The sequence below is a fragment of the Nicotiana tomentosiformis genome, chromosome 3, assembly GCF_000390325.3.
Source record: "Nicotiana tomentosiformis chromosome 3, ASM39032v3, whole genome shotgun sequence".
NCBI classification, from domain to species: Eukaryota; Viridiplantae; Streptophyta; class Magnoliopsida; order Solanales; family Solanaceae; genus Nicotiana; species Nicotiana tomentosiformis.
The window spans coordinates 80,336,171-80,363,870 of record NC_090814.1 but is presented as its reverse complement, the minus strand read 5'-3'; the positions used below and the strand labels follow the sequence as shown (position 1 = coordinate 80,363,870).

The following is a 27,700-nucleotide window of genomic DNA, read 5'->3' as shown; positions in this document are numbered from 1 at the left end:
TACACCTAAACATCACTATCTTTTTTCTCACTATTCGAATATGACCGTAAAACAATTTCATCAGAACATTGAGTTTAAAACGTAAAAAAAGACAAACGATATAGTAAACATATTCAACTCAAATCAGACTTTCAGGGTTTTGAACAAGCAACTAGTAGCGACTTTCAGGGTTTTTGTAGAGACTTTTGTCGCCGCAAAAAGTCCGATTTCTTGTAGTGAAAATTGTTGTTCGGGGAAACGTAGTTACACTTGGTAAACAACAAAAAGGTCACTACAAGAAAAAGAAAAAAAAAAGAGAGGATTACCCTTATTGGAAGGTTTTATTTGTTGAATTTGCAAGCCCTTAAGTGTGTAAACAATTGAGCAATGCTAGCCATTTATTCTATGTTACTGAGAAAAGCCATAAAATATGTATGCAATTATGCAAATCGAAATATATCCCATTAATTGTCTCAGCAGCTATGCGCAGCGCATTACAGGAAGGCCGATAAACAATTCAGTCTCCACCTCCGAATTCTGGGCATTTTTGCTACAATTTCCCCTTTCTTTCCGTTGAGTTGGTGGTGTTGCTGATGGCGTTGGCATTAGGCGGCACTGGGTTGATAAATGATTTTTCAAATGTGCAAATGAGAATATAAACCAAATAATAGTGTAACTGTTTAAATCAATAAAATACAGTTCAACTAGCCTATAAGCTAACAAACACATGATTAATTAGTATAATGATGCCCTAATGTTATAAGCTGACTACATTTCATAACTTACGCGTAGTTAGAACTATTAATTACTAAGGCCCAAAGCACCATTAGATATTGAGAAAATGTATAGAAATGGAAATGAGTATAAACCACTAATTAAGCAGTCACGATAATACTCAACGCTTTACATGCACAAACACTTGCATTAACCTATGCATGCTTATATACTTGTATAACTGCACAGATGTGATCTCAGAAAAGCAATGTACAATAAATCCTAGTATGATTTAGACAAACGGGATTTGATACTATAACTTCGTTTCGCCAAAATAAAGAATAATCAAGATAGGATGGCCTCCAACACAAAGCAAATTTTGGAATTTCAATTTTTTACCGCAATGATTAGCCATAATAGCAAACTTAACTCTTTCCAGATAGGATTGCATGCAATTGAACTACAATTTCAGACAATACCATGACTCCTTTTGCTAATTGGATTAGAATAAATCCCTATAGATTCAGTTTGCATGTTCAATAAGTCGCAGAGTTAGAGTTAGGATTTTACTGTTCAACTATAAAGAAGTAAACACATAAAGAAGTCAAGGAGATTCAGCATATGGCATATATCGTTATGCCATATGCAATTTTCCGACGAATCGACTCCCCTTGGACATAAGTGGCACCGCCACTGTGTCCGATGATCATGCATTTTCTTCAACTAATAGTCTAAGGGGGAAAAGCGAAAATCAGAGAGTTCACCTTTTCTCGTAAATTTGCATTTTCTTCTAGCAATAGACACTGCTGAACAAGACAAAAAAATACACAAAAAGTCAGAAAACAATGAATTTACCAAAGAAGTAAAAGCCCTAAAATGCATAAACTGCTCATCATACCCTTGCTTTTAGGCTTTCTATTTCGTCCTTAAATAATTGAGCCTAGAAAATGACCAAAGACGGAACAGGTTAATGATTACTGCGAAAACACCTAAATATTGGATAAAATGGTCTGATATTGCAAACAAGAAATAAGGAAGAAAAGGGAATCAAAGTGCATTTTGCAGAAGATTAATTGATACTACCTTTCTGGCCCTGATATTTTCCAGGCTCCTCTCGAGCTTGCTGTCAATCTCTTGTAGTTCATCCATTGAACATGACCCTAAACCTTGTCCCATCAGCTTCCTAATTAAGGCATTTGATAAATTCAACATTAATTTAAGTAAATACTCCAAGTAGCTTGAGAGAAGCATATTGAAGAATAAGCGGAGAGAATAACCGTTTGGAAACTTCAAGGATTTCTATCTTCTTTGCCATGTTAGCTGTCTCATGCTTCAAGTGCTGCATATGAAATCAATATATGATGAAAGAAGCCATACTTAAAAAAGAAAAAAAAAAGATGAAAGAAGCCATATTGTTACAATAAAAATATGCAAAAACTGGATTATAGATGATGTTCAATGAGATATTCTGTATAGTTTTACCCCATTGGTCATAATTAGGTGCAAATAATCAATCTCGTAAAATGAAGAATTATGGATTTATTTTATGCTTATTATCTCCCTCATCAAGCCTCTTGGTTTCATCATACTCAAATTGTGGCACATATTTCTCGGTCGCTTGAATTGCTGATTCAGTAGGACTGATAGGAAACAACGAGAACATACTAGTGGGATCTTCTCAGTTTGGAAATGACGAGCTAAATTTTATTAATAGTCACAGTTACAGATTTTGGTAAGAAGGTTTCTTCATTTTGTCCACTGTAAGATCTTTTCCACAGTGCTAATTGTACAAATATTTCTGATATATAGAAAGACTAATAATCCATCATCAACTGAATGCCATCGATAAATTTGTTGTAAATGTAATTAAGAATTTTCTAGGTATTAAGTTTGAGTTCGGTATAGAACTCTTTTGTATTTCTCAAGAATAATCTTATCTAGAAAGACCTCTAGACTCTCTTTTGTAATTTCTAGGTGATAAATTTTATCTAAAAATTGTTCTAGCTAGAATTCTCTTTTAACACCCATAAATAACCCTCTTTGTACTAATGACTACTTTCAATTAGAAAGGTTGAAGAACTTCTCTCTTCAATACTCTTCGATCTTCTCTCCTCCTACAATCCTCTTATCTCCTCAAGTATTCCTCTTCCTCGTCTCATCCAGTGGCGGACAAATAGTTACGACAAATAATGCACCACTTCTTTTCAATTTCCTCGTCTCATCCAGTGACGGACCCAGAATTTTTAGCAAGTGAGTTCAAAATACAAAGAAGCAAATATACAAAGACAGCGAGAAGCGGCAGTGCGTACCGAGATGGCTATGGAAGCAATGTGACTTTGAACTTGAATTGAAAGATTCAGGCAAGAAAGAAGCAGTGAAGGATTTGGGAATTGGGAATTATTTATAATTTTCAGATTTTTTATTCTATTAGGAAAAAAAATAAAACGGTGTAATTTTCTTTTTCTAAATTGTATTTATATGGAAAAATCTTTCCTAGTTTTAAAAGAGAAATATAAACTTTTGTGTATGTTCTATGTCTAAAAGAGTATCCTATTATATATATAGGAAAACTTTCTTGGACAGACTAGTTTCGAACTCAGGACGTCCTAATAAATTTGAATCCACTTTGCCAGCAGGACAGACACTATCTTTATGCTAAGAGGGGTCAACAAAACGTTTTGTCAACTATTTTCTCGAAGAAAGAAAAAATATACATGTTTACATAGTGTTATTTTTCGACGAAGTGGGTTCATATGAACCCTCTTGACCCAACGTAGGTCCGCCCCTGGTCTCATCGAAGAAAGTCATGAAAAATGGTGCCTTCGAATGGCCAATTTTGGTTCTCAAATTGCGTGAGAGATTGTAGATAAAGGGTTTGTAAAATCATGTCGTTCAGTGGCTGGATTTCGTGAAAAAGACAGTGTTGTTCGTGAACATGAATGGTGACAACGCAGAATTGCAAGAAAAACTAGCAGCGTTAGAGGCGCTGGTGGAACAGTTTCTGAGGGTGAGCAACTCTTGTCTATTGTAACTCGTCTTGCCTATCTTGAGGCAGAGATAAAAAGACTTAGCCAAGAGTGCACAAACCTGATGGCAAAAAATAACCTGTTGCGTCGTGTTGTTGGCAATTTTGATGCTCAACGTGGTGCAGATCGTCCCAAGGTTAAAATACCGGATCCAAAAGAGTTTAATGGTGTAAGGAGTGCCAAAAACTCGAAAAACTTCTTGTGCCATATGGAGCAGTACATTCATGCTGCCCATGTGCGAGATGAGGACAAAGTTAATGCTAAAACAATGTACTTGGTAGACAATGCTAAACTATGGTGCCGTACGTGCATGGCAGATGACGTGAGTGCTGATCGGCCTAAAATTGACTTTTGGGAAAGGCTGAAAAAAGAGTTAATGGATCAATCTTTCCTAGCAATGCGGGTTGGATTGCTAGAAACCGTTTGAAAAAGTTGAGGCAAATTGAAACGGTTAGAGAATATATCAAAGATTTCAGTTCTTCGATGCTAGACATGCAATATGTTTGAGGAAGACAAGTCGCATAACTTCTTGCATGGGTAGCAGTCGTGGGCGCGCAAATGGACCTCCGAAGGCATAACGTGAATGCATTGGGTTACTTCCGGTTGGGACAGGAAAATTCGGACTTTTTTTTATGTCTAAGTTCAAACATGAAAACAAGGACAAGGCAAAGAAATGAAAGATAAGGGGAAATGACAATGATGATGCTACTGAGGACAATGGCAACGAGAAGGAAAAGCTAAGTACTGGAACTTCAAAGCAAGGGGAACAAAGTGGCAAATTTGATGGTTGCTTTCTTTGCAAAGGACTTATTTGGCAAGAAATTGGCGCAGCTTAAGCGAAATACTGCTCTACTTACAGAAGATAATAGTCAAGCGGAGCAGCAAGAGGTGAAGAACAATATGCATATTTGGGATCAATGGTGGTGCTGGAAAAAATGCGAAAACTGCTTCGTCGAGGACGACAAATTCTTCGAGTGGGGGAGGTTTGTTAGCCCCTTAGCCAAGGAGCTCGGACTATGGAACATACATGGCAAGGGTTTGATATATTGCTCCTTATCATGGGCCATTGTACGTGGGACTCGGCATAGGCAGTTGGCATGGCAAAGTTGACAAGGCTAGGCGCTAGCCTTGACTTAAAGCATGTAGCTGGGCACAAGACACAAGTGTGCAATGCACATGAGGTGGTTGACAAGCATGCCAAGCACATGTCAAAGAAATCGGGTGGTTATTTCTACCACTATCCAGTCAAGGCAGTTTTGTAGGCTAAGTAAATGCACGATTTTATAGCCTATCAGTTGGGGATGTCAACTGAATTAGGAAAAACTAACTCATGAGAGTCTGACATGTATAATAGGGCTGACTGCATTATAAATGTGTGCTACTAGCACCTAATTTCGAGTAGAGAGATAGAATTGCTTAGTGTAGAAAAAATATTCTAAGGCATTAAACTAGGGTGTTCTTTGTACTTGGCCAAAGGGTTGGCTTCTTTATGTTCTTGCATACATCTTATTAATACAAGTTGGGAAAAGTGTTTCACGTATATTGTGCCTTCAACATTTTCTTTTTGTTTACTCTGCTGCCTTACAATCAAATCAGATCTTAATGATCCTAAAATAAAATTAAGTGTTGGAAGGCTGAAGTCAGTTCTTGAGCTTTGACTACCGCACTGAGGTGAATCTCAGGCTTAAGAAAATCACCGATGCTGGGATGATATTTGAAAAGATAAGAAAGAATAACTCTCACTCTCATCACCAATGCTAGGATGATGCTATATTTGAAAAGGTAGTCAATGCAACCAGCTCAAAAAAGCTTACGAGATTATAAAAGATCTCTCCAAAGAGTTCATAAGCATTAAAGCTTTAAAAATGAAGAAAGATTCAGATTATTCTTCAAAAATAAAGATTGTTATGAATCTGTTAAAAAGGAAAAGAAAGAAAGTAAGGGATAACCATGTGGTAGAAAAGATCATGCATTCTTGAACATCTAAATTTAATTATGTGGTGTGTGCTATTGAGGGTTGAAAGATTTAAATTTTATGATGGTAGGGGCAATTTAAAGGTTCTTTACAAGCCCATGAAAAAAGATCAAGAGGACACAAGAAGAGCTACTAGACAACTTTTTTAAAACCAAAGCATCCCTAAAGGATGATGGAGGTGAAAAGAGTTATACAGCATGTGAACGTGGTGGACGTGAAAGAGGAAGAAGCAATCGTATAGCAATTCCAACAATAAAGAGAAAAGTCGACAAGCATTTAGAGATCATGGATTCATGGTCATAGAGAAGGATGAGGTCGATTGTCGTTCGTAATATTTGGACAACGGAGCACCAACCATATGTATTTTTGATACAAAAAAAGTGTTTCATGAAAGACTTGGAGTTCAAATATGAAGACTCATTATCAAGTTGCGAACACTTTTACGTATTCTTTCAAGTTTTAAGATTTTTGAAGACTGAGATCAAGACTTGAAGCAAAGAAACAAATTCTAAGTTACATCAACAACATCCATGCCCTTAATTTTGAATTTTCTTTGATTTACTCCAAGTCTTGATCCTAATTTTTGAAAATCTTCAAACTTGAGAAGTTTCACAAAAATATTTGCACCTCTTGATCACGAATCTTTACATAGTTGAGCTCCACTTACTCCTTGGCAATATATTTTATTTGTATCCACACTATGGTTGCTTGCTCGATTGTCCAATTACCACAAACTACAGCCATCCTTGTCTTATTCCCCTTAAATGTGAGAACAATATTGACATTACTATTTCTTTCCTGTCATCAATAAGGTTGGGTTTCTCTTCAATGTTGTATAGCACTCCAAGGGTAATGCCCAATGATAATTTTAGCACTCAACATTAGATTTTGTCATACCTATTTTATTTGTTTCTTGATGGCAACTATGTACTCTTGTAATGATCCGACCAGTCGTTTTATGTATTTGAGTTTCGTTTCCCCTTTTGAAGATTCATGTGTGTGTATTTGTGACAATGTAACTTGCGAAAATGGTTGGTTTTGATTGATTGGGAACATTTGGTTCTTATCTTAGAAGCTTAAATTGAAAATGTTGACCTAGGTTTGATTTTGGTGAAAGCGACCCTAGAACGGTATTTTGATGGTTCTAATAGGTTTGTATGGTGATTTTAACTTAAGCATATGCTCGAAATTTTATTCAGATATTCCTAGGTTGCTTTGACTAATTTTGTCGAAAGTTGGTAATTTGAAAGTTTAAAGATTTTCTATGTTTGCCTATGGGTTTATTTTGTGGCTACCGGATTCGAATTTTTAGTTTCGAGACTTGAAATAGGTTCATTATGTCATTTGGAACTTGTTTGCAAAGTTTAGCATCATTCCGAGTTGGTTTGTGTAACGACTCGGCCTGTCGTTTCGAGAGTTATAGCCCCGTTTTCCCCATTTCTGCTTCCTTTATGCTTTTAAGCTATATTATGATATATTGGCTTAGTTGGTTTGGGTCCGGAGTGGTTTCGAAGTGGAATGAGACACTTAGTCTCTAAAGTAGAAGCTTAAGTTGGAAAAGGTCAACTAGATGTTGACCTATGTGTAAACGATCTCGGATTTCAATTCTTATAGTTCTGTTAGCTCCGTTAGGTGATTTTGGACTTTGGAGTGCGTCTGGAATATGATTTGGAGGTCCGTAGTAGAATTAGGCTTGAATTAGCGAAAGTTGGAAATTTGGCGATTTTGATCGTTAGTGAAAAATTTGATATCGGGGTCGAAATGGAATTCCGGAATTTGGAGTAGGTTTGTAGTGTCGTTTTTGACGTGTGTACAAAATTTGTGGTCATTCGGACGTGCTTTGGTTGGTTTCAGCGTCGGTTGTCGAATTTAGAAGTTTAGAAATTTTTAGACTTGAATCCGAAGATAATTTGGTGATTTGACGTTATTTTGAGTGATTCGAAGGTTCGACTAAGTTTGTATGTTAATATATGACTTGATTTGTATTTTTGGTTGAAGTCCCAAGGGCCTCGGGGTGATTCCGGGTGGTTAACGGATTTGTCAAAATTGAAAAATGCAGCTAAAGCTACTAATATTTCCACACCTGCAGAAGGGGGAGTCGCAGGTGCGAGGGTCGCAGGTGCGGCGAACTGATCGCTGATGCGGAAATTGGGACGTTGAGCGTAAAGCGTAGGTGCGCAAGCTTGGACACACCTGTGGGCCCATAGGTGCAAGGCATGGCCGCAGCTGCGGAGTCTGGGCGGATAATTGAGTTGCGCAAGTGCGGCTCCTTGGACCGCAGGTGCGAGTTAAGGACCGTAGGTGCGGGAAAACCTGGGTAGAAGGTATATATTGCACACTTCGCGAATTTTGGTTCATTTCCACCATTTTCAAGTCGGTTTTTGGAGCTTTTGAGAGTGATTTTGAAGGATGATTCAAGGGCTATCAGTGAGGTAAGGTGCTTGAGCCCTAATACTCGTATATATGGTGATTTCCCGTTATTTAATCATATAATTAGTGGAAATTAGGGGTGAAAAATGGGGGGTTAGGGCTTGGGATTGTGGAGAGTAATTTAAGGATTTGATGGACCAAATGATGTCGGATTTTAATATATTTCGTATGTATGGACTCATGAGTGGCTTTCTAGTTTTGTAAATTTTGTCGGAATGCCAGACGTGGGTCGGGAGGCGGGTTTGATTCAATTTCGGGTTTTGGGCTAATTTGATAATATTTCTTGTGGAATTCATTCCATTAGCGTATATTGATGGTATTGCACTGATTGTGAATAGATTAGGAGCATTTGGAGGCCGATTCGAAAGGCAAGAGCATCGCGGGGTAGAGATTTGACCGGTTTGAGGTAAGTAACGATTGTAAATCTAGTCCTGAGGGTATGAAACCCCGAATTTTTCGTATCATTTACTATTTTGAGGTGACGCACATGCTAGGTGGCGGGCGTGTGGGCGTGCACCGTAGGGGATTGTGACTTGGTCTGTCCCGTAGCAACTGTAAAGTTGGATATTTTATTGAAATTATATGATACTTATGAGTTTCTGTAAATTGGGCGGAATGCCATATTTGGGCCTTGTGCCAGTACTGATTGGATCCTTAGGGGTCTTTTTCTTACTATCCTCTCACTATTTTCGATTGAAAATCTATACTCAGTCATGGTTATACATGTTTACTGTATAACTCAATTTTATTACTCTGTTTTGATGCATATAAATATTGTTTTGGGCTGAGCACCCTGTTTTTACTGAGAGCCCGAGCGGCTTGAGAGGTTTATGACTGAGTGAGGCCGAGTGCCTAATTTGTGAGGATATTTATGGGATCGGGTTGCGCGTCGTAGCATGTTTGATATAGGCCGAGGGCGGGAGTGATTTATGCCATGATTTGGCTTGATATAGCGCTTGGATTGAAGGAGCCCCTCCGGAGTCTGTACACACCCCCAGTGAGTGCAGGTACCTACTGAGTGCGAGTACCGAGTGCCAAATACTGAGTGACTGGGAGACATGAGTGATTGTGAGATATGCCCAAGTGGCATGAGTGATTGTGAGGTATGCTCGAGAGGCATGAGTGATTGTGAGGTTTGCCTGAGGGGCTGTATACGAGTGATGTTGCCCGAGAGGCTGTTTATGATTTCATCATTTTTGCTCACCTTTGCATTTAGCCTCTGTTTGAAAACTGCTGAAAAATATTTTTTAAATGATTTTTACTAGAACTCGGTTTAAACGGGATGTTTTGATTCAAATCCTAATTTTATAAGCATGTGGTATTTTACTGAGATTTCATGATATGAACTGTATATGCTTTATTGCTCGTCAGTACTGCTCAGTCTTTATTTATTGTTATTACTTACTGAGTTGGCGTACTCACGTTACTCCCAACACCTTGTGTGTAGATCCAGGTGTAGCTGGACACGGTAACGGTTGTTGATTATTCTGGTTGCAAATTTTCTCGGGGATAGCAAAGTAGCTTCTTGGCGATCGCAGCCCCTGCTCTTCTCCCTCTTATCTTCCTTTAGTTGTATTTAGTTATTTTTTAGACAATGTTAGTCTCGATATTGTTAGACAAATTGTAGCATATGCTCATGACTAGTGACACCGCAATGTCGGGCTTTTCTTTCCGCACTTTTATTTTGATTTGAACTCCTTTATGAAGGTTTTTATGTAAAATAGCCTTGAAATTATCTTTGAAATAAAAATATCAGTTTGTTTTGGAAATGAGTCGGCTTGCCTAGTTTCACGATAGGCGCCATCACGACAGGTTTAGTTTGGGTCGTGACAAGTTGATATCAGAGCCTAGGTTACATAGGTCTCACGAGTCATGAGCGGGTTTAGTAGAGTCTTGCGGATCAGTACGGAAATGTTTGTACTTATCTTCGAGAGGCTACAGAACCCTTAGGAAACTGCACATTCTTGAATTATTGTTGTGCGAATCTATTGATTCTAGTAACTAAACATCTGTTTTTTCATTCTCTCACAGATGGTGAGGACTCGTACTACCGGTCAGGAGGGCCAGCCACCAGTACCACCAGCCAGGGCCGCTAGAGGCCGAGGCTGCAGTAGAGGTCGTGGTAGAGGCAGAGGTTCAACCTGCGCCGTAGCTGGGGCAGTACCTGCAGATCTACCAGTTGCTCCAGATCAAGACCAAATTCCAGTTGTTGATGCATCAGCTCAGGCACCACCTGTGCCTATTATGATTCCAGGCCTTCAGGAGGCCCTAACTCAGATTCTTACAGCGTGTACCGGCCTTGCTCAGGCGGTCTCTATCTCGACGGCCGCAACCCCTTCTTAGGCCGGGGGAGGCACAGGCACTCAGACTCCCGTCGCTCGCACACTCGAGCAGGTTTTTCAAGGACTCAAGACACATGGGGCACCACCAGCCCAGCCGATTGTAGCTGCATAGGATTATGTAGTTCCTGCTATGCCCGAGGATGATCAGCATAGGTTGGAGAGGTTTGGGAGACTCCAGCCGCCACCTTTCAATGGCACTGAGAGAGCATGCTCAGGACTTCTTGGACAGGTGTCAGAGGATACTTTGTACTGCAGGTATTCTCGAGACTTGTGGGGTCTCATTCACTACTTTTCAGTTTTCTGGGGTTACACTCAGATGGTGGGAGAGTTACGAGAGATGTAGGCCTATTGGCGCAACACCCCTTACTTGGTAGTAGTTCTCTGTTGTCGTTTTGGAGAAGTTCGTGCCTCGATCCCGCAGGGAGGAGCTGCGCAGACAGTTTGAGCGACTTTGCCAGGGTGATATGTCTGTGATGCAGTATGAGATGCGATTCTCGGAGTTGGCTCGTGCTATCTGGTTGATTCCCACGGACAGGGAGAGGATCATGAGGTTTATTGATGGTCTCACTTTTCAGCTACAACTGCTTATGACCAGAGAGAGGGTGTCTGGTGCTACCTTTGATGAGATTGTCCACATTGCTCGACAGATTGAGATGGTTCGCAGTCAGGAGAAGGTAGAGAGGGAGGCCAAGAGGCCTCGTGGTCTGGGTGGATTCAGCGGTGATCCTTTTGAGGGTCACTTCCAGCACGGTAGAGGTCGTCATTTCAGACAGGCTCAGTCAGCTCGGCCATTTCACAGTGGTTCATCATCTGGCCATGGTTCTTTCAGTTCTAATCAGGGCCACTCATCACTCGGTGCCCTTCCAACTTAGAGTTCATCCCGTGCTCCACTAGTTCAGAGCTCCTCCATGCCAGGTTCTTCTACCAGTTATTTCGGTGCTAGGGGTTCCCTTCAGTTGCCGCCACTAGCATCAGGGAGTTGTTTTGAGTGTGGGGAGTTTGGGAATATGTGGAGGCATTGTCCTCATCGTCATGGAGGTCTATCTCAGCAGAGGAGTCAGCCTTCGACTTCAGCACAAGTTACTTCACCACCCACCCAGTCAGCTTGGGGTGGAGGTCAGTCAGCTAGGGGTCTCCCTAGAGGGGGAGGCAGATCAGGGGGTGGCTAGGCCTGTTTCTATTCCCTCCCTGCCAAACCAGATATTATTGCTTCAGATGCTGTGATTACAGGTATTGTCTTAGTTTGACACAGAGATGCCTCCGTATTATTTGACCCTGGTTCCACGTATTCATATGTTTCCTCGTATTTCGCCCATATTCTGGATATGCCCCGTGAGTATTTAATTTCATCTGTTCATGTATCTACTTCTATGGGTGATACTATTGTTGTTGACCGCGTATATCGGTCATGTGTGGTGACTATTGGGGGTCTGGAGACCCAAGTGGATCTATTGTTGCTCAGTATGGTTAACTTTGATGTGATATTGGGATGGATTGGTTATCTCCATGTTATGCTGTTCTATATTGTCACGCAAAGACCGTGACATTGGCTATGCCAGGATTTTCGAGGGTTGAGTGGAGCGGTTCTGTAGATTATGTACCTAGTAGGGTGATTTCATATTTTAAGGCTCCGCGTATGGTTGAGAAGGGTTGTCTGTCTTACTTGGCTTTTGTGAAGGATGTTAGTGCAGAGACTCCTACCATTAATTATGTTCTGGTGGTAAGTAATTTTCCGGATGTGTTTCCTGCAGACCTGTCGGGCATGCCGCCTGACAGGGATATTGATTTTGGTATTGATTTGGTGCCGGACACTCAACCCATTTCTATTTCACCATATCGTATGGCACCGGCGGAGCTGAAGGAGTTGAAGGAACAGCTTCAGGAACTCCTTAATAAGAGGTTTATTTGGCCTAGTGTGTCCCCTTGGCATGCACCGGTCCTATTTATGAAGAAGAAGGATGGTTCCATGAGAATGTGCATTGATTACAGGCAGCTGAACAAGGTCACAGTCAAGAACAAGTATCCTTTGCCTCGTATTGATGATTTATTTGACCAGCTTCAGAGAGCGAGGGTGTTTTCCAAGATTGATTTGAGGTACGGTTATCACCAACTGAAGATTCGGGATTCGGATATTCTTAAGACAGCTTTCAGGACCCGATATGGCCATTATGAGTTCTTAATGATGTCTTTTGGGCTAACCAATGCCCCAGCAGCGTTCATGCATTTGATGAACAGTGCATTCCAGTCATATTTGGACTCATTTGTTGTTGTATTCATTGATTACATCCTGGTGTGTACTCTCATAGCCAGGAGGAGCATGCTCAGCATTTGAGAATTGTATTACAAAGATTGAGGGAGGAGAAGCTTTATGCAAAGTTCTCCAAGTGTGAGTTTTGGCTCGGTTCAGTCGCATTTTTAAGGCACGTGGTGTCTAGTGAGGGTATTCAGGTGGATCCGTAGAATATAGAGGCGGTGCAGAGTTGGCCTAGACCGTCCTCAGCCATGGAGATTAAGAACTTTCTTGGTTTGGCGGGTTATTACCGTCGCTTTGTGGAGGAATTTTAATCTATTGCATCGCCCTTGACCAAATTGACCCAGAAGGGTGCTCCATTCAGGTGGTCGGATGAGTGTGAGGAGAGCTTTCAGAAGCTCAAGACTGCTTTAACCATAGCTCCAGTGTTAGTTCTGCCATTAGCCTTAGTTTCTTACACCGTGTATTGTGATGCCTTAAAATAGGCATTGGTTGTGTTTTGATGCAGGAGGGTAGGGTGATTACTTATGCTTTGCACCAGTTGAAGACCCATGAGAAGACCTATCTTGTCCATGATCTTGAGTTAGCAGTTATTGTTCACGCCTTGAAGATTTGGTGTCATTATTTGTATGGGGTTCATTGTGAGATCTATACCGATCACCAGAGTCTGAAGCATCTGTTTAAGCAGAAGGATCTTAATTTGCGTCAACGGAGATGGTTGGAGCTTCTTAAGGACTATGATATCACTATTTTATACCATCCGGGGAAGGCCAATGTGGTGGCCGATGCTTTGAGTCGCCGGGCGGAGAGTTTGGGAAGTTTAGCATATCTTCCGGCAGCAGAGAGACCTTTGGCATTGGATGTTCAGGACTTAGCGGGCCAGCTTGTGAGATTGGATATTTCGAAGCCGAGTCGGGTGCTAGCTTGCGTGGTCTCCGGGTCTTCTCTTATTCACCATATCAGGGATCGTCAGTATGATAACCCCCACTTACTCGTTCTTCAGGACAGGGTTCGGAGAGGTGATGCTAGGGATGTGACTATTGGTGATGACGGTGTATTGAGGATGCAGGGTTGGATATGTGTGCCTAATGTAAATGGGCTTCGGGAGTTGATTCTTGAAGAGGCCCATAGCTCGCGGTATTCCATCCATCTGGGTGCCGCGAAGATGTACCAGGATTTGAAACAACACTATTGGTGGAGGTGGATGATGAAGGATATAGTTGGATTTGTAACTCGGTGTCTCAACAGTCAGCAGGTTAAGTATGAGCATCTGAGGCCGGATGGCTTGCTTCAGATATTAGAGATCCTAGAGTGGAAGTAGGAGCGGATCACCATGGACTTCGTAGTTGGGCTCCCATGGACGTCGAGGAAATTCGATGCTATTTGGGTTATTGTGGATCGGCTGATCAAGTCCGCGCACTTCATTCCAGTTGGTACTACTTACACTTCAGAGCGGTTGGCTGAGATTTACATCCGAGAGATTATTCGCTTGCATGGTGTCCCAGTTTCTATCATTTTGGATAGAGGTACTAAGTTTACATCGTTGTTTTGGAGGACCGTGCAATAAGAGTTGGGTACTCAGGTTGAGTTGAGCATAGATTTTCACCCTCAGACGAACGGGTAGTCCGAGCGCACCATTCAGACATTGGAGGACATGTTGTGTGCTTGTGTCATTGACTTTTGGGGTTCATGGAACTAGTTTCTGCCACTCGCAGAGTTTGCATATAACAACAGTTATCAGTCGAGTATTCAGATGGATCTGTACGAGGCTATATATGGGGGGAGGTGTAGATCTTCGGTTGGAGGGTTTGAGCTGGGTGAGTCTAGGCTCTTGGGTATAGACTTGGTCCAGGATGCATTAGATAAGGTGAAATTGATTTAGGAGCAGCTTTGCACGGCGCAGTATAGGCAGAAGAGCTATGCGGATAGGAAGGTCCGTGATGTATCTTTCATGGTTGGGGAGAAGGTTTTGATGAAGGTATCACCCATGAAGGGTGTTATGAGGTTTGGGAAGAGGGGCAAGTTGAGCCCCTGGTTTATTGGGCCTTTTGAGGTGTTTTAGAGGGTAGGGGAGGTGGCTTATAAGCTTGCCTTGCCACTCACCTTGTCGAGTGTGCATTCAGTGTTTCATGTTTCCATTCTCCGAAAGTATGTTGGCGATCCGTCCCATGTTTTGGATTTCAGCACGGTTCAGTTGGAGGGTGATATGACATATGATGTGGAGCCGATAACTATTTTGGATCGGCAGGTTCGAAGGTTGAGGTCAAAGGGCATAGCTTCAGTAAAGGTGTAGTGGAGAGGGCAGCCGGTGGAGGAGGCCACCTAGGACATTGAGCGAGAAATGCGGAACAGATATCCATTCCTATTCGAGACTCCAGGTATGTTTCTAGACCCGTTCGAGGACAAGCGGTTGTTTAAGAGGGGGAGGATGTAACGACCTAGCCGGTCGTTTCAAGAATTATAGCCCCGTTTTCCCCATTTCTGCTTCCTTTATGCTTTTAAGCTATATTATGATATACCGGGTTAGTTGGTTCGGGTACGGAGTGGTTTCAGAGTGGAATGAGACACTTAGTCTCTAAAGTAGAAGCTTAAGTTGGAAAAAGTCAACTGGATGTTGACCTATATGTAAACGATCTCGAATTTGAATTATGATGATTATGTTAGCTCCTTTAGGTGATTTTGGACTTAGGAGTGCGTCCGGAATGTGATTTGGAGGTCCGTAGTAAAATTAGGCTTGAATTGGCGAAAGTTGGAAATTTGGCGATTTTGGTCGGCAGTGAAAAATTAAATATCGGGGTCGGAATAGAATTCCGGAAGTTGGAGTAGGTTTGTAGTGTCATCTGTGATGTGTGTGAAAAATTTGAGGTCATTCGGACGTGGTTTGGTTGGCTTCGGAATCGGTTGTCGAATTTGAAAGTTTAGAAGTTCTTAGGCTTAAATCCGAGGGTAATTTGGTGATTTGATGTTGTTTTGAGTGATTCGAAGGTTCGACTAAGTTTGTATGTTGATATATGTATTGTTGGTATTTTTGGTTGAAGTCCTGAGGGCCTTGGTGTAATTCCGGGTGGTTAACGGATTTGTCAAAGTTGAAAAATGCAGCTGAAGTTGCTGCTACTAATATTTCCGCACTTGCGGAAAGGGGAGTCGCAGGTGCGGTGGACTGATCGCAGATGCAGAAATTGGGACGTTGAGCGTAAAGCGCAGGTGCGCAAGCTTGGACGTATATGCGGGCTCGCAGGTGCGAGGCCTGGCCGCAGGTGCGGAGTCTGGGCGGATAAGTGAGTTGCACAAGTGCGGCTCATTGGACCGCAGGTGTGGTCGTGCAGGTGCGAGTTAAGGACCGTAGGTGCGGGAAAATCTGGGCAGAAGGTATATATTGCACACTTTGCGAATTTTGGTTCATTTCAACCATTTTCAAGTCGGTTTTTGGAGCTTTTGGGAGTGATTTTAAAGGGTGATTCAAGGGCTATCAGTGAGGTAAGTTGCTTGAGCCCTAATACTCGTATATATGGTGATTTCCCAATGTTTAATCATGTAATTCGTGGAAATTAGGGGTGAAAATGGGGGGGGGGGGGGTTAGGGCTTGGGATTGTGGAGGGTAATTTAAGGATTTGAAGGACCAAATGATGTTGGATTTTGATAAATTTCATATGTATGGACTCATGAGTGAATGGGCTTTCTAGTTTTGTAAATTTTGCCGGATTTCGAGACGTGGGCCCGGGGCCGGGTTTGACCCAATTTCGGTTTTTGGGATAATTTGATAGTTTTTCTTGTGGAATTCATTCCATTAGCATATATTGATGGTATTGTACTGATTGTGAATAGATTCGGAGCATTTGGAGGCCGATTCGAGAGGCAAGAGCATCGCGGAGTAGAGATTTGACCGGTTTGAGGTAAGTAACGATTGTAAATCTAGTCTTGAGGGTATGAAACCCTAGATATTTCGTATCATTTACTATTTTGAGGTGACACACATGCTAGGTGGCGGGCGTGTGGGCGTGCACCATTGGGGATTGTGACTTGGTCCGTCCTGTAGCAACTGTAAAGTTGCATATTTTAATGAAATTATATGATATTTATGAGTTTCTGTAAATTGGGCGGAATGCCATGTTTGGGCCTTGTGCCAGCACTGATTGGATCCTTAGGGGCCTTTTTCTTACTATCCTCTCACTGTTTTCGATTGAAAATCTATACTCAGTCATGGTTATACATGTTTACTGCATAACTCAATTTTATTACTCTGTTTTGATGCATATAATGTTGTTTCGGGCTGAGCACCCTGTTTTTACCGAGAGCCCGGGCGGCTTGAGAGGTTTATGACTGAGTAAGGCCGAGGGCCTAATTTGTGAGGATATTTATGTGATCGGGTTGTGCATCGTAGCATGTTTGATATAGGCTGAGAGCCTGAGTGATTTATGCCATGATTTGGCTTGATATAGCGCTTGGGTTGAAGGAGCCCCTCCGGAGTCTGTACACACCCCCAGTGAGCGCAGGTACCTACTGAGTGCGAGTGTCAAGTGTCGAATGCTGAGTGTTGAGTGACTGGGAGGCATGAGTGATTGTGAGATATGCCCAAGTGGCATGAGTGATTGTGAGGTATGCTCGAGAGGCATGAGTGATTGTGAGGTTTGCCCGAGGGGCTGTATATTTGTGATGTTGCCCGAGAGGCTGTTTATTATTTCATCATTTTTGCTCACCTTTGCATTTAGCCTCTGTTTGAAAACTGCTGAAAAATATTTTTTAAATGATTTTTGCTAGAACTCGGTTTAAACGGGATGTTTTGATTCAAATCCTGATTTTAAAAGCATGTGGTATTTTACTGAGATTTCATGATATAAACTTTATATGCTTTATTGCTCGTCACTACTGCTCAGTCTTTATTTATTGCTGTTACTTAATGAGTTGGCGTACTCACGTTATTCCCTACACCTTGTATGCAGATCCAGGTGTAGCTGGACGCGGTAGCGGTTGTTGATTATTGTGGTTGCATATTTACTCGGGGATAGCAAGGTAGCTGCTTGGCGATCGTAGCCCCTGCCCTTATCCCTCTTATCTTCCTTTAGTTATATTTAGCTATTTTCTAGACTATGTTAGTCTCGATATTGTTAGACAAATTATAGCAGATGCTCATGACTAGTGACACCCCGATGTCGGACTTTTCTTTTCGCACTTTTGTTTTGATTTGAACTCCTTTACGAAGGTTTTTATGTTAAATAGCCTTGAAATTATCTTTTAAATGAAAATATTGGTTTGTTTTGGAAATGAGTCGGCTTGCCTAGTTCCATGATAGGCGCCATCATGAAAGGGTTAATTTGGGTCGTGACAGTTTGATAGGAATCAGACGCTTGGTTGTGTTTTTAGTCGTTCTTGAGTTTCATGAAGATTTTTATGCGTTTGGTATTCGATTCGTCGTTTTATATGTTATTTTGATGATCCCTATGCCGCATTTGCAAACCTCTGGTCGCAAATGCAAGGATAGGGAGGCTAAGAAGCCTCGTGGACCTAGAGGGTCTACTAGTCCATATTTTGGGGGCAGGGCACGTCATGGTAGAGGTTTTGTTGACCAGCCAGCTCAGTCTACACTTTTGGTTTCACGTGGTGCTCCAGTTATCCATGGGTCCTAAGGCACTTATACCGGACAGCTCTCACAGCCACATCAGCAAAAAGGTTGCTTTGAGTGTGGGGATATCAGGCACAAGGTGGGAGATTGTCCCAGACTCCGAGCATGTGTACCTCAGCCATCTCAGCCTACACTTCAAGTTTCACGTGGTGCTACAGTTATCCATGGGTCCTAAGGCACTTAATCCGGTCAACTCCCACAGCCACGTCAGCAGAGAGGTTGCTTTGAGTGTGGGGATATCAGGCACAAGGTGAGAGATTGTCCTAGACTCCGAGCATGTGTACCTCAGCAGAGTACTCAGGCTATGGGTTTCGCTCCATTTGTTGCTACACATTCACATCCAACTAGAGATGGGGGAAAGATGGGTAGGGGGCATCTTAGAGGGGGAGGCCAGGCCCGTCGTTATGCTTTCCCCAGTATGAATGAGGTATGGTTAGAGGTATGGTTCCGTTTTGTCATAGAGATGCATCAATTTTATTTGATCCGGTCCTACTTATTTGTATGTGTCGTCCTATTTTGCTTCATGTTTGGATAAGCCTCGTGATTCATGAGTACCCATATTTATGTGTCTATACCTATTAGGAAGTCTATTATGGTGGGTTGTGTTTATCGTTCTTGTCTAGTCATTATTGGGGGTTATGATACTAGGGTTGGACTTTTGTTACGTAATATGGTGGATTTTGGATGTGATTCCTGGATGGTTTAGCCACGACTTGCAATTGTGGCGCTCTACAGGCATAGGGAGTCCATTGCTTCTTGTGGTTTTATTCGATGGGATGGAGTTAGTGAAAGGTTTTCAGTTGATGGGATGTTTATCCTACTTGTGATTCCGAGTTGAGGATGGGATCCTCATATTTATAGGTTGATCAATATGTTTGGACCGGGCTACGTCCCACAGTGGGGTTATGTTAGGATAAGATTCTTTATGATTATTTCATGTGTTTTGCTTCTCCCTTATGGAATGGGCTCATGGTATGGTACTGATGGGGTTTTGTACTTGTTGGATAGTTCTCTCATGTGTTTCTCCTTTTGATCTTCAGTTATGCTCGAGTTGTGCTTGTTGGGTATAGATTGCGACGTATGTGACTAGGTGGCGTTTGGTGTGGCTTGTCGGTCGTATAGCTTGTACTGGATGAGATGAGATCATTGGACCTGAAATTAGTGCGATTGGACTTGGATGAGTTATGTCAGAATAAGAATGTCGTTGATAAGCTTAGAGCTTGGCATTGGTTCTAGCCGAGCGAGAGAACTCCACAACTTGTTGGTTGAGTGAGTGGAATGTATTTTCACATGTTTCTTACATCATTATCACTATTGTGAAGGTTCGCAACAAGGTTTTATTCGATATGAGGTTATTTACCGATACCGGGTTTGGTAATGGGCAGGTATTGTGGTCGAAGTTGTTGCTATGGGCATATAAGCGATGAGTTACGCCATGACATTATACCTTGTGAGAGTATTGTGATCTGTTGTAGATGTTCAGGGTCGATACAGTGTGTATGTGTAAGAATCGGGTGTTAGGAGGAGGCTTGAATGTTTAACTTTGGTTCAAGGCTCATCGGTTGGAAGGAATAATCTTCAGTCGAGGTTGTTGACATACTTATATGGATTATAATGATATGGGGTCGCCCATAGGTACATGTATGTAGAGTCTATTCAGTGATTTGACGGCTCTGGAGCGACTCTGGAAACATTCAAAGACTAACGTTTGTTTAAGTGGGGGAGAACGTAACGACCCAATCGGTCATTTTGTGTATTTGAGCTCCGTTTACCCTTTTTAAGCTTCCTGTGTGTGTATTTGTCACTATGTGACTGGCAGAAACAGTTGGTTTGGATTGATTGGGAACACTTGGTTCTTAGCTTGGAAGCTTAAGTTAGAAATATTGACCGAGGTTTGACTTTTATAAAAATGATCCCGGAATGATATTTTGATTGTTCCAATATGTTTGTATGGTGATTTTACAACTAAGCATATGGTCGGAATTTTATTCGGAGGTTCCTAGGTTGATTTGGCTATTTTTGCCAAAAGTTGGCAATTTTGAGGTTTTTGAGATTTCCTAAGTTTGACCATGGGTTGACTGTGGCTACCAGGTTTGGATTTTTGGTTTTTTCACTTCGAATAGGTCCGTTTTAATATTTGGAACTTGTCTACAAAGTTTGGCGTCATTCCGAGTTGATTTGATAGGAATCAGACGCTTGGTTGTGTTTTAAAAGTTCTTGAGTTTCATGGAAATTTCGATGTGTTTTGGTATTCGATTCGTGGTTTTATATGTGATTTTGATGATATGTGTGCACGAGCGAGATCATTTATGTACTTGTGTGGATGTTTGGTGTGGAGCCCGGGGTGCTCGGGAGAGTTTCAGACGCGTTTCAGAGTGTTTGAGTGAGATTCGATTTTGCTAGTTTTTGTGTTGATGTTGCAGGTCTCAAAAATGCGAGACCATGTCCGCATTTGTGGACCTCGCATTTTCGAAGAGGTCATCAAATTTGCGAGGTGGGCTGGGAGCTGGAAGGTTTGCATTTGCGAACATCAAGATGGCATTTGCGAAGATGCACCTAGGCTGGGATTATCATATTTGCAATGGCATTGTCGCTTTTGTGATAGTTCTGGCTTCCCATTTGTGAAGAATGTGTTTCATTTGTGACATTTGTTGGGGCTGACAGGGTTCGCTTTGCGATCCCTGTGTCTCATTTGCGGAGATCGCATTTGCGAACCTCTGGTCGCAAATACGACATTTGCAGCTTGTTTATAGTTGGTTATTTCCTGACTTGGTCTTATTTTATTATATTTTGAACCCAAGACTTGGCGGGAGACGATATTTGGAGATGATTTTAACATCTAGCTATTGGGTAAGTGATTTTGACTCAATTTCAATATTTTAACTTGATTTCTTATGGGTTTTAATATCAAACTTATGGGAATTGAAAGGAATTTTTGGGGATCTTTTACTATGTTTTAAAAAATAAAAAATTGAGATTTGAGAGTCGAATTGTACTCGGATTTGAAAATCAATAGCATATTTGGGCTCGTGGACTATGGGTAGTCGAGATCTACCCTTCGACTCGGGTTTTGCCCGAGCGGGCCCGATGTTGGCTTTTGTTGACTTTTAGGAAATTGTGTAAAGATCTTAACTTTATTGATCGAAATTGGTTTCTCTTGTATTGTTTGATATTATTAAGTCATTTTTTGTTAGATTTGGACCACGCGAAAGTCAATTTTAACAAAAAATCTATGTTTGAGTGTTGATTTGGCCTAATTTAGGTAATTACCTAACTTTGTGTGGGGGAATATCCCCTCATAATTTGGCTTAATTGCTTGTTTGCATTATGTGTAAACGATGTATACACGAGGTAATGAGTATGTACACAGACGTATCTGTGCCTTACGACCGGATTTGACCTGACATTGCTTTTATTGCCTTGTTTTGATTGAGATATCCCTGTACTACACGTGTTTCACTATGGATAATTACTTGAACCTATGTTCTATGCTAGAGATCATGTTCTAGGATTGTAATTTCTTAATTGGAAAAGTTGGGCGTTTGTGAGATTGATGCTAATGTGAGCTAGTTGAATTCATGCTCTTATGTTGAACAACCATCCGCATTTCCTTTATTAGTTTGTCCTTGTGCACTACGTTGGCAGATTGTGAGTTTATGTCTTGATAATAATTGTTGGCATATTGTGGTGTTGTGATTATGATACATGTGTATTTGTTGGGCGGATTGTTCAAGTATTTGCATGATGTTTTTGTCATGTTATTGTTATTATTGATACTGCACATGTGGAAATACAAGGCGGGTTATATCGGGTTTGAGCATGTGGCAAGACAAGGTGGGATTATTATTTAAATACGTGTGGCGAGACAAGACAGGCCTTTACTTTATTGTTGCGCACGCGGTGAGATAGAGGTGATTGTGTGGGGGATGATATGTGATGGTCTGGGGACGTTTTATTGATGATATTTGTGTAGTGGTGAAAAGGGGGCTTTCTTGTTTGTGCTTATGACTTCCTTGTGTGTGTCATGCCTTTTACGTGATTTGTTGTGTTGTTTTCAATGTGCTAATCTGTGTATCGGTTATTACTTGATGATTGGGTTGCCAAATTGGAATTTCTTACGTGGAGTTGTTATCTCATATTCTGTTGAGTTATTAGTAACATAACAGATTAAAGTAAAATGAAAGATAGCATGTATTGTTTTAAATGAATCTTGATAATACCTTTTGAACATGTTATTGGTAACTGACATGGGAACGATATACGTGGTGGCACAAAGTCTTTGTCGTATGATTGTGGTATATGTTAAGGTACGAGGTCTTTACTGTGCGAGTGTGACTTATATTGTGGCACGAGGTCTTTGTCGTGCGAGTGTGACTTATATTATGGCACGAGGTCTTTGCCGTGCGACTGTCACTTATGTTCTGGCATGAGGCCTTTTCCGAGCAAAGGTGAATGATAATGTGGGCACGATATGTCGTGTGTATATGATTCTATTTGATGACTTATTGTCAAAACTGTACTTTTATTTGTTCTAAATGGTTATCATTTATTCGAATGGGATTTCAGTTATTGCCTTCTGTTATTCTTCCTGATGCCGGTTTTTCTTTGATATTTTGCACAAGTTATTTGATTAGTGAGTGTTTTAACTTGAACCTCGTCACTACTCCACCGAGGTTAGTCTTGATACTTACTGGGTACCGACTGTGGTGTACTCATATTATACTTATGCACATATTTTGCAGATCCAGGTGTTGGAGATAGCAGATCCAGGCAGTGAGAGCTTCTTTGATCGTTAGGACTTGAGGTAGAGATGATTTGATCATCGTAATCCCTTGGAGTCGTTTCCTTACAATTATAATGTCAATTATCTATCCGAACATTATTGTATTTTGAGATATTTTTATGTATTCGGTTAGAGGTCGTGACTCTGTACTACCTAGTCTTGGGGATTTGTTTTGATTATCGTCGTGTTAGCTCGTATCACCTTTATTTCCGCATTTATATTCTCTGCTTCATAATATCATGTTTTATTGGTTTAACTGTTGTAAGTGATCGGCTTACCTAGTTTGATAGATTAGGTATCATCACGATCCTTAAGGTGGGATTTTGGGTCGTGACACCTCCCCCCTTCCTTGTCCGCGATCATGTCTCTAAATGATTGTTGGATTTTTCTTCATTGTTAGAGTTGTTACCGTTGATTCTTCCATGAGTGTTAAATTCTCTTATTGGCAAGCTTTCACTTTCATTCACTAATGCTCGGATGATGTCAATTTAAGAAGGCCAAAAGAAACTAGAGTGATATACAATATTTTCTCTAAATAGTTGATAAAGTGAAAAAGGTAAAGTTTCAATCTCTAAAGGCTGACTTTGAAACTTTAAAAATGAAAATAATTCATTTTTGGATTATTGTTTAAAAGTGACCTCGTTGTGAATCAACTGAAAAGAAACCGAGAGAAAGTAGAAGTTGTCCATGTGCTAGAAGAAATCATGTGTTCTTTAACACCTAAATTTTTAATTATATTGTGTGTGCAATTTTGGAGTCTAAAGATTTAGATTCTACGACGTTAGAACAATTAAAGGGTTCTTTACAAGTCTTTGAAGAATAAGATCAAGAGGACGCACAAAGAGCCACTAGCTAAAACTACTTCTTGTAACCAAGGGATCCTTAAGAATAATAGGAGGTGAAAAAAAGCTATAAAGGACGTGTTTGTCATGGTTGAGGAAGAAGCAACTGTAACAACTCCAATAAAGAGAAAAGGTCAAGATTCATTTAGAAGTGGTGGTCGTGAATAAGGAAGAAAAAGAGGACGCGGTTACCATCAAGAAGAAATGAAAAAAAGGTATTACAAATCGATGTAATTTGTAGCCAATGTCAACTCATAAAAAAGGTAAGACAAAAGGGATCAATGTAATTCGTGGTATTTAGATAACGGAGCGAGCAATTATATGTGTGAAAACGAAAAAAACACTGCCCAAAAATGATGTGGAGCTCAGGTATGTGAAAACTCTTAATCAAGTTGCGGATGAAATTATTGAGCCTCTCAAGTTGAAGATTTTTGAAGATTGAGATTAGGGATGTTGTAAATGTAATTTAAAATTTTCTAGGTGCTTTACTATATAAAGTTTGAGTTTTGTCTAGAACTTCTTTGACGTCTCTAGAAGGATATCTTATCCATAAAACTCTGAATTCTGTTTTGCGTTTGCTAGACGATTAGCTTTATTTAGAAGTAGTTCTAAATTTCTCCTTTAGCTCCTAGGTTAGTCCGTACTTGCCATTTAAACTAAAAAAAGTTGAAGAGCTTCTCTTCCAAAAGACAAAGTCTTCTCTTCTCCTATAACCCTCTTATCTCCTCAAGTATTCCTCTTCATCTAACAATATTGAAATAATAGCTTCAAAAGTAGTTGCACATATAATTTGTCAATCAAACACAAATAGCTTGATACAAATGAAATCCAATATTCATGTGTATGCAATTATAATATTTAAGGCCCTATTCCATATATTGTTATACTAAATCTATGAATTAAGCAAGAAAAAAAAAGGGAATGGCCGGCGCCCAAAGGGGGAAGGAGTAATGAGAGCAACAGTATTTGACAGTAGCATTATAGCTCAAACAATATTTGCTTCTCACAAATAGCTTGGTTATTGCTTGATGCACATAAGAGAAAACCATGGAAGTAATTCAAAAGAACACTGACCTCCATGTATTGCTGGAGTTCAGTGCTGTTGTCCACCATCGTTTCTCTTGCACGTTCATGATATCTCTCAATTGTCTTCTGCATGCTGAATCACCCAAAATGAAGTAATTGTAAGGCTTTCACCAAAACTATGTCATAAATTAGGGGAAACTTAACAAAGAACAAAATTTTCATATATGAAAGCTTAAGTGTGTTGCTCCGCCTATCAAATGAAGAAGAAACAAATATTACTTCATGGGAGGAGTCGAAACAAAAAATATTATGAATCCACCGCCATTAGCCTTTGAGCAACGGTAAAGCTGTCTCTGTGTGACCTATAGATCACGGGTTCAAGCCCTGGAAACAGCCACTGATACACTGTCTATATCACAACCTTTGACATGCGGCCTATTCCGGGACCCTACTCGAACACGAGATGCTTTGTGTACCGGACTACCTTTTATACACCATTAAAATTAAAATTGAGTTGCTAGTAAGGTCCCAATATTGCTATATATTGTTCTTCTAATCATCATACAACCGTGTGCTGGAAATGATCAATGACAGCCTTTAAACTGTGTGGTACTACACAATCTAATCCCTATTAGTCATCATCTGCGGCCGGATTACCTTTTGTCCCAAATACCTATCTGATGCAGCTGAAATATGGAGCTGGAATCAGTCAGGAGTGACGAGGTTAGATGATAAGATCCTTGCATAGGGTAACTTTATTTATGTTTACTTCTCCCATAGTAGCTAGTTTTTCTTATAGTTGCATCACTTCACTTGAAAAGGGAAAGATAAAAAGAATTATCTCAGACACAATCAACAAGACTTTAGTTGGATTTAGTTCCCAAAGAAATGAGGGTACTCGAGCGATAAGGAGGGTGTCCTAACACATAAAAAGATGCATATATAGGAGTACAAGCAGTAATAATATTACATGTACCATATATGATATATATACGTACTGCTCCAAAAGATTTAAAGCAATTAAAAGAGACGTACCCCCAACCACCCCCCAAAAATAAGTTCCCAAAGGAAAAACAAAATCTCATTTACCTAACAACTCCACTCATCAAAGAAACTTTCATCAAGATGTAAAAGAAATGTGTATATCATAAGGTAATAAATTAAGATAATGTGCGTATAAGAGAGGCCTTTGATTGGCATAAAATGATGAAAAGACCATGCGCGATCTGCAGCATCACAACATTAGATCACAACACGCAATACTACAATTTAAATCTAAAGGGGAAAAAAAACAATAAGATTGACATAAGATTTGAATTAACAACCTCACCCAGAGAGATGCACCTAATAATTATCACATCATATAATACTTTGAGCATGAATGTACACACATATATTTAAAATTTTTTGAAAAACTATAACATTATTATATATGATTTAGAGAGGGAATCGTGGATTCACGTGCCCCGTGGAACCCTAGATACGCCCCTGATCCAAGTATGAAACAATAATCGTGATGTAGCAAACGGACTGAGTAAGCAATTGATGCACACGAGGTTATGACTAGACGAACTTAAAAAGAACAGTGTCATCGTACTTTCTAAGTACACAAAGTCCATGCCTCCTTACAGCTTCATCACAACATCGAAATTAGAATATTAATACTAGCAAGCAAAAGCATAAGAACGTACACATTGAACACGGTGAGAACTTTCTTTTTCAATGAAAAAAGAAGAATAGATCGAGTACGAGACGAAGATGGACCCGTTAAAACAATTGATTGATTATTGTAAAGATATGTAAATAAGAGGGGGAAAATACTTGGAGCTAGCAAAATCGTAGAGTCGTCCTTTCTGTGAGAAAATGATCAAAGCAACTTCAGCATCACAAAGAACAGATAGCTCGTTAGCTTTCTTCAGAAGTCCATTCCGGCGCTTTGAGAAGGTTACTTGTCTGCTTGATAAATTCTCAATTCGTTTCATTTGTACCTTTCCTCTCACCATTTTTATTTTCTGCACAATTAATTTAGTCAATGGCAAAAGCTCCTAATTAGGAGTAGTTCAAAATTTAAATGAAAGAAACTCGTCCAAGATTAAGAAAGAAAATTTACCAATAAATTAAGGTATAGCTAGCTACTAATTAATTAGCTGAAAAGCTAGCGGTGAAAGAAGAAGCTGATATCCAAAAGCTTAAAGAGAAGTGCAAAGCTGAATATCCAAGAAATTCACAAGCCAAAAGATTGTTGGAAGAAAAAAGTAAATCTGCAAAATAAATGCTAAGAACTTCAAAACCCTAAAAGAAATCTATTTCAGAAACTGAAGTTTTCACAGCCACAAAAAAAGTTGCAAATGACTGGAAAACCCTAGCTGTGAAAATCTACACGTACAAACAAAAACTGTGATAGCTCGAAAATCTTAGAAAAAAACATTCAGCTAGAAAAGAATTAATGAAGGTATTGGGAATTTGCTAATAACACAAAAGAAGCCCAGAACCCAAGCATTGAAAAAGGAAAGAGGATGAAGATAGAACAATCTTAAGAAGAAAAATTAAGCAATTGGATTCCTAGAAATACATAAATAGAAGAACCAAGATATGAAGGATCTTTATTTTTGGGTTGATGTATCAATCTTCATTTTCTGACCACAGAAACCCAATATTTCCATATTGATCATTGTTCTCTAATTATTCCATATGTCTCTTTCCATCAGTCTT

At 40.3% G+C, this 27,700-nt stretch overlaps 1 protein-coding gene across 2 annotated transcripts; it reads right to left on the bottom strand.

Moving 5' to 3' along the window:
- Positions 1–27,700, bottom strand: LOC104091959 (MADS-box protein AGL42-like). Of its 2 annotated transcripts, none has more exons than XM_070197163.1 (8): positions 27,099–27,700; positions 26,810–27,000; positions 25,037–25,121; positions 1,971–2,032; positions 1,777–1,876; positions 1,592–1,633; positions 1,458–1,496; positions 1–594 (listed from the first exon to the last, which is right to left on the bottom strand). In XM_070197163.1, the coding sequence occupies exons 2-8, from the start codon at positions 26,989–26,991 to the stop codon at positions 460–462; spliced, it is 645 nt and encodes a 214-aa protein (XP_070053264.1). In that variant the 5' UTR covers positions 26,992–27,000; positions 27,099–27,700; the 3' UTR covers positions 1–459. The 2 variants fall into 2 exon arrangements, with proteins under 2 accessions (XP_070053264.1, XP_070053263.1); XM_070197162.1 differs by having other exon boundaries at positions 1,458–1,499; positions 27,099–27,698.

Coding starts and splice junctions, on each gene's coding strand:
- LOC104091959 (XM_070197162.1), bottom strand. CDS start 26,991: ATGGTGAGAGGAAAGGTACAAATGAAACGAATTGAGAATTTATCAAGC. Junction 1,634..1,776: donor AAAATATCAGGGCCAGAAAG/GTAGTATCAATT, acceptor GTCATTTTCTAG/GCTCAATTATTTAAGGACGA. Junction 595..1,457: donor ATGCAAATTTACGAGAAAAG/GTGAACTCTCTG, acceptor TTATCAACCCAG/TGCCGCCTAATGCCAACGCC.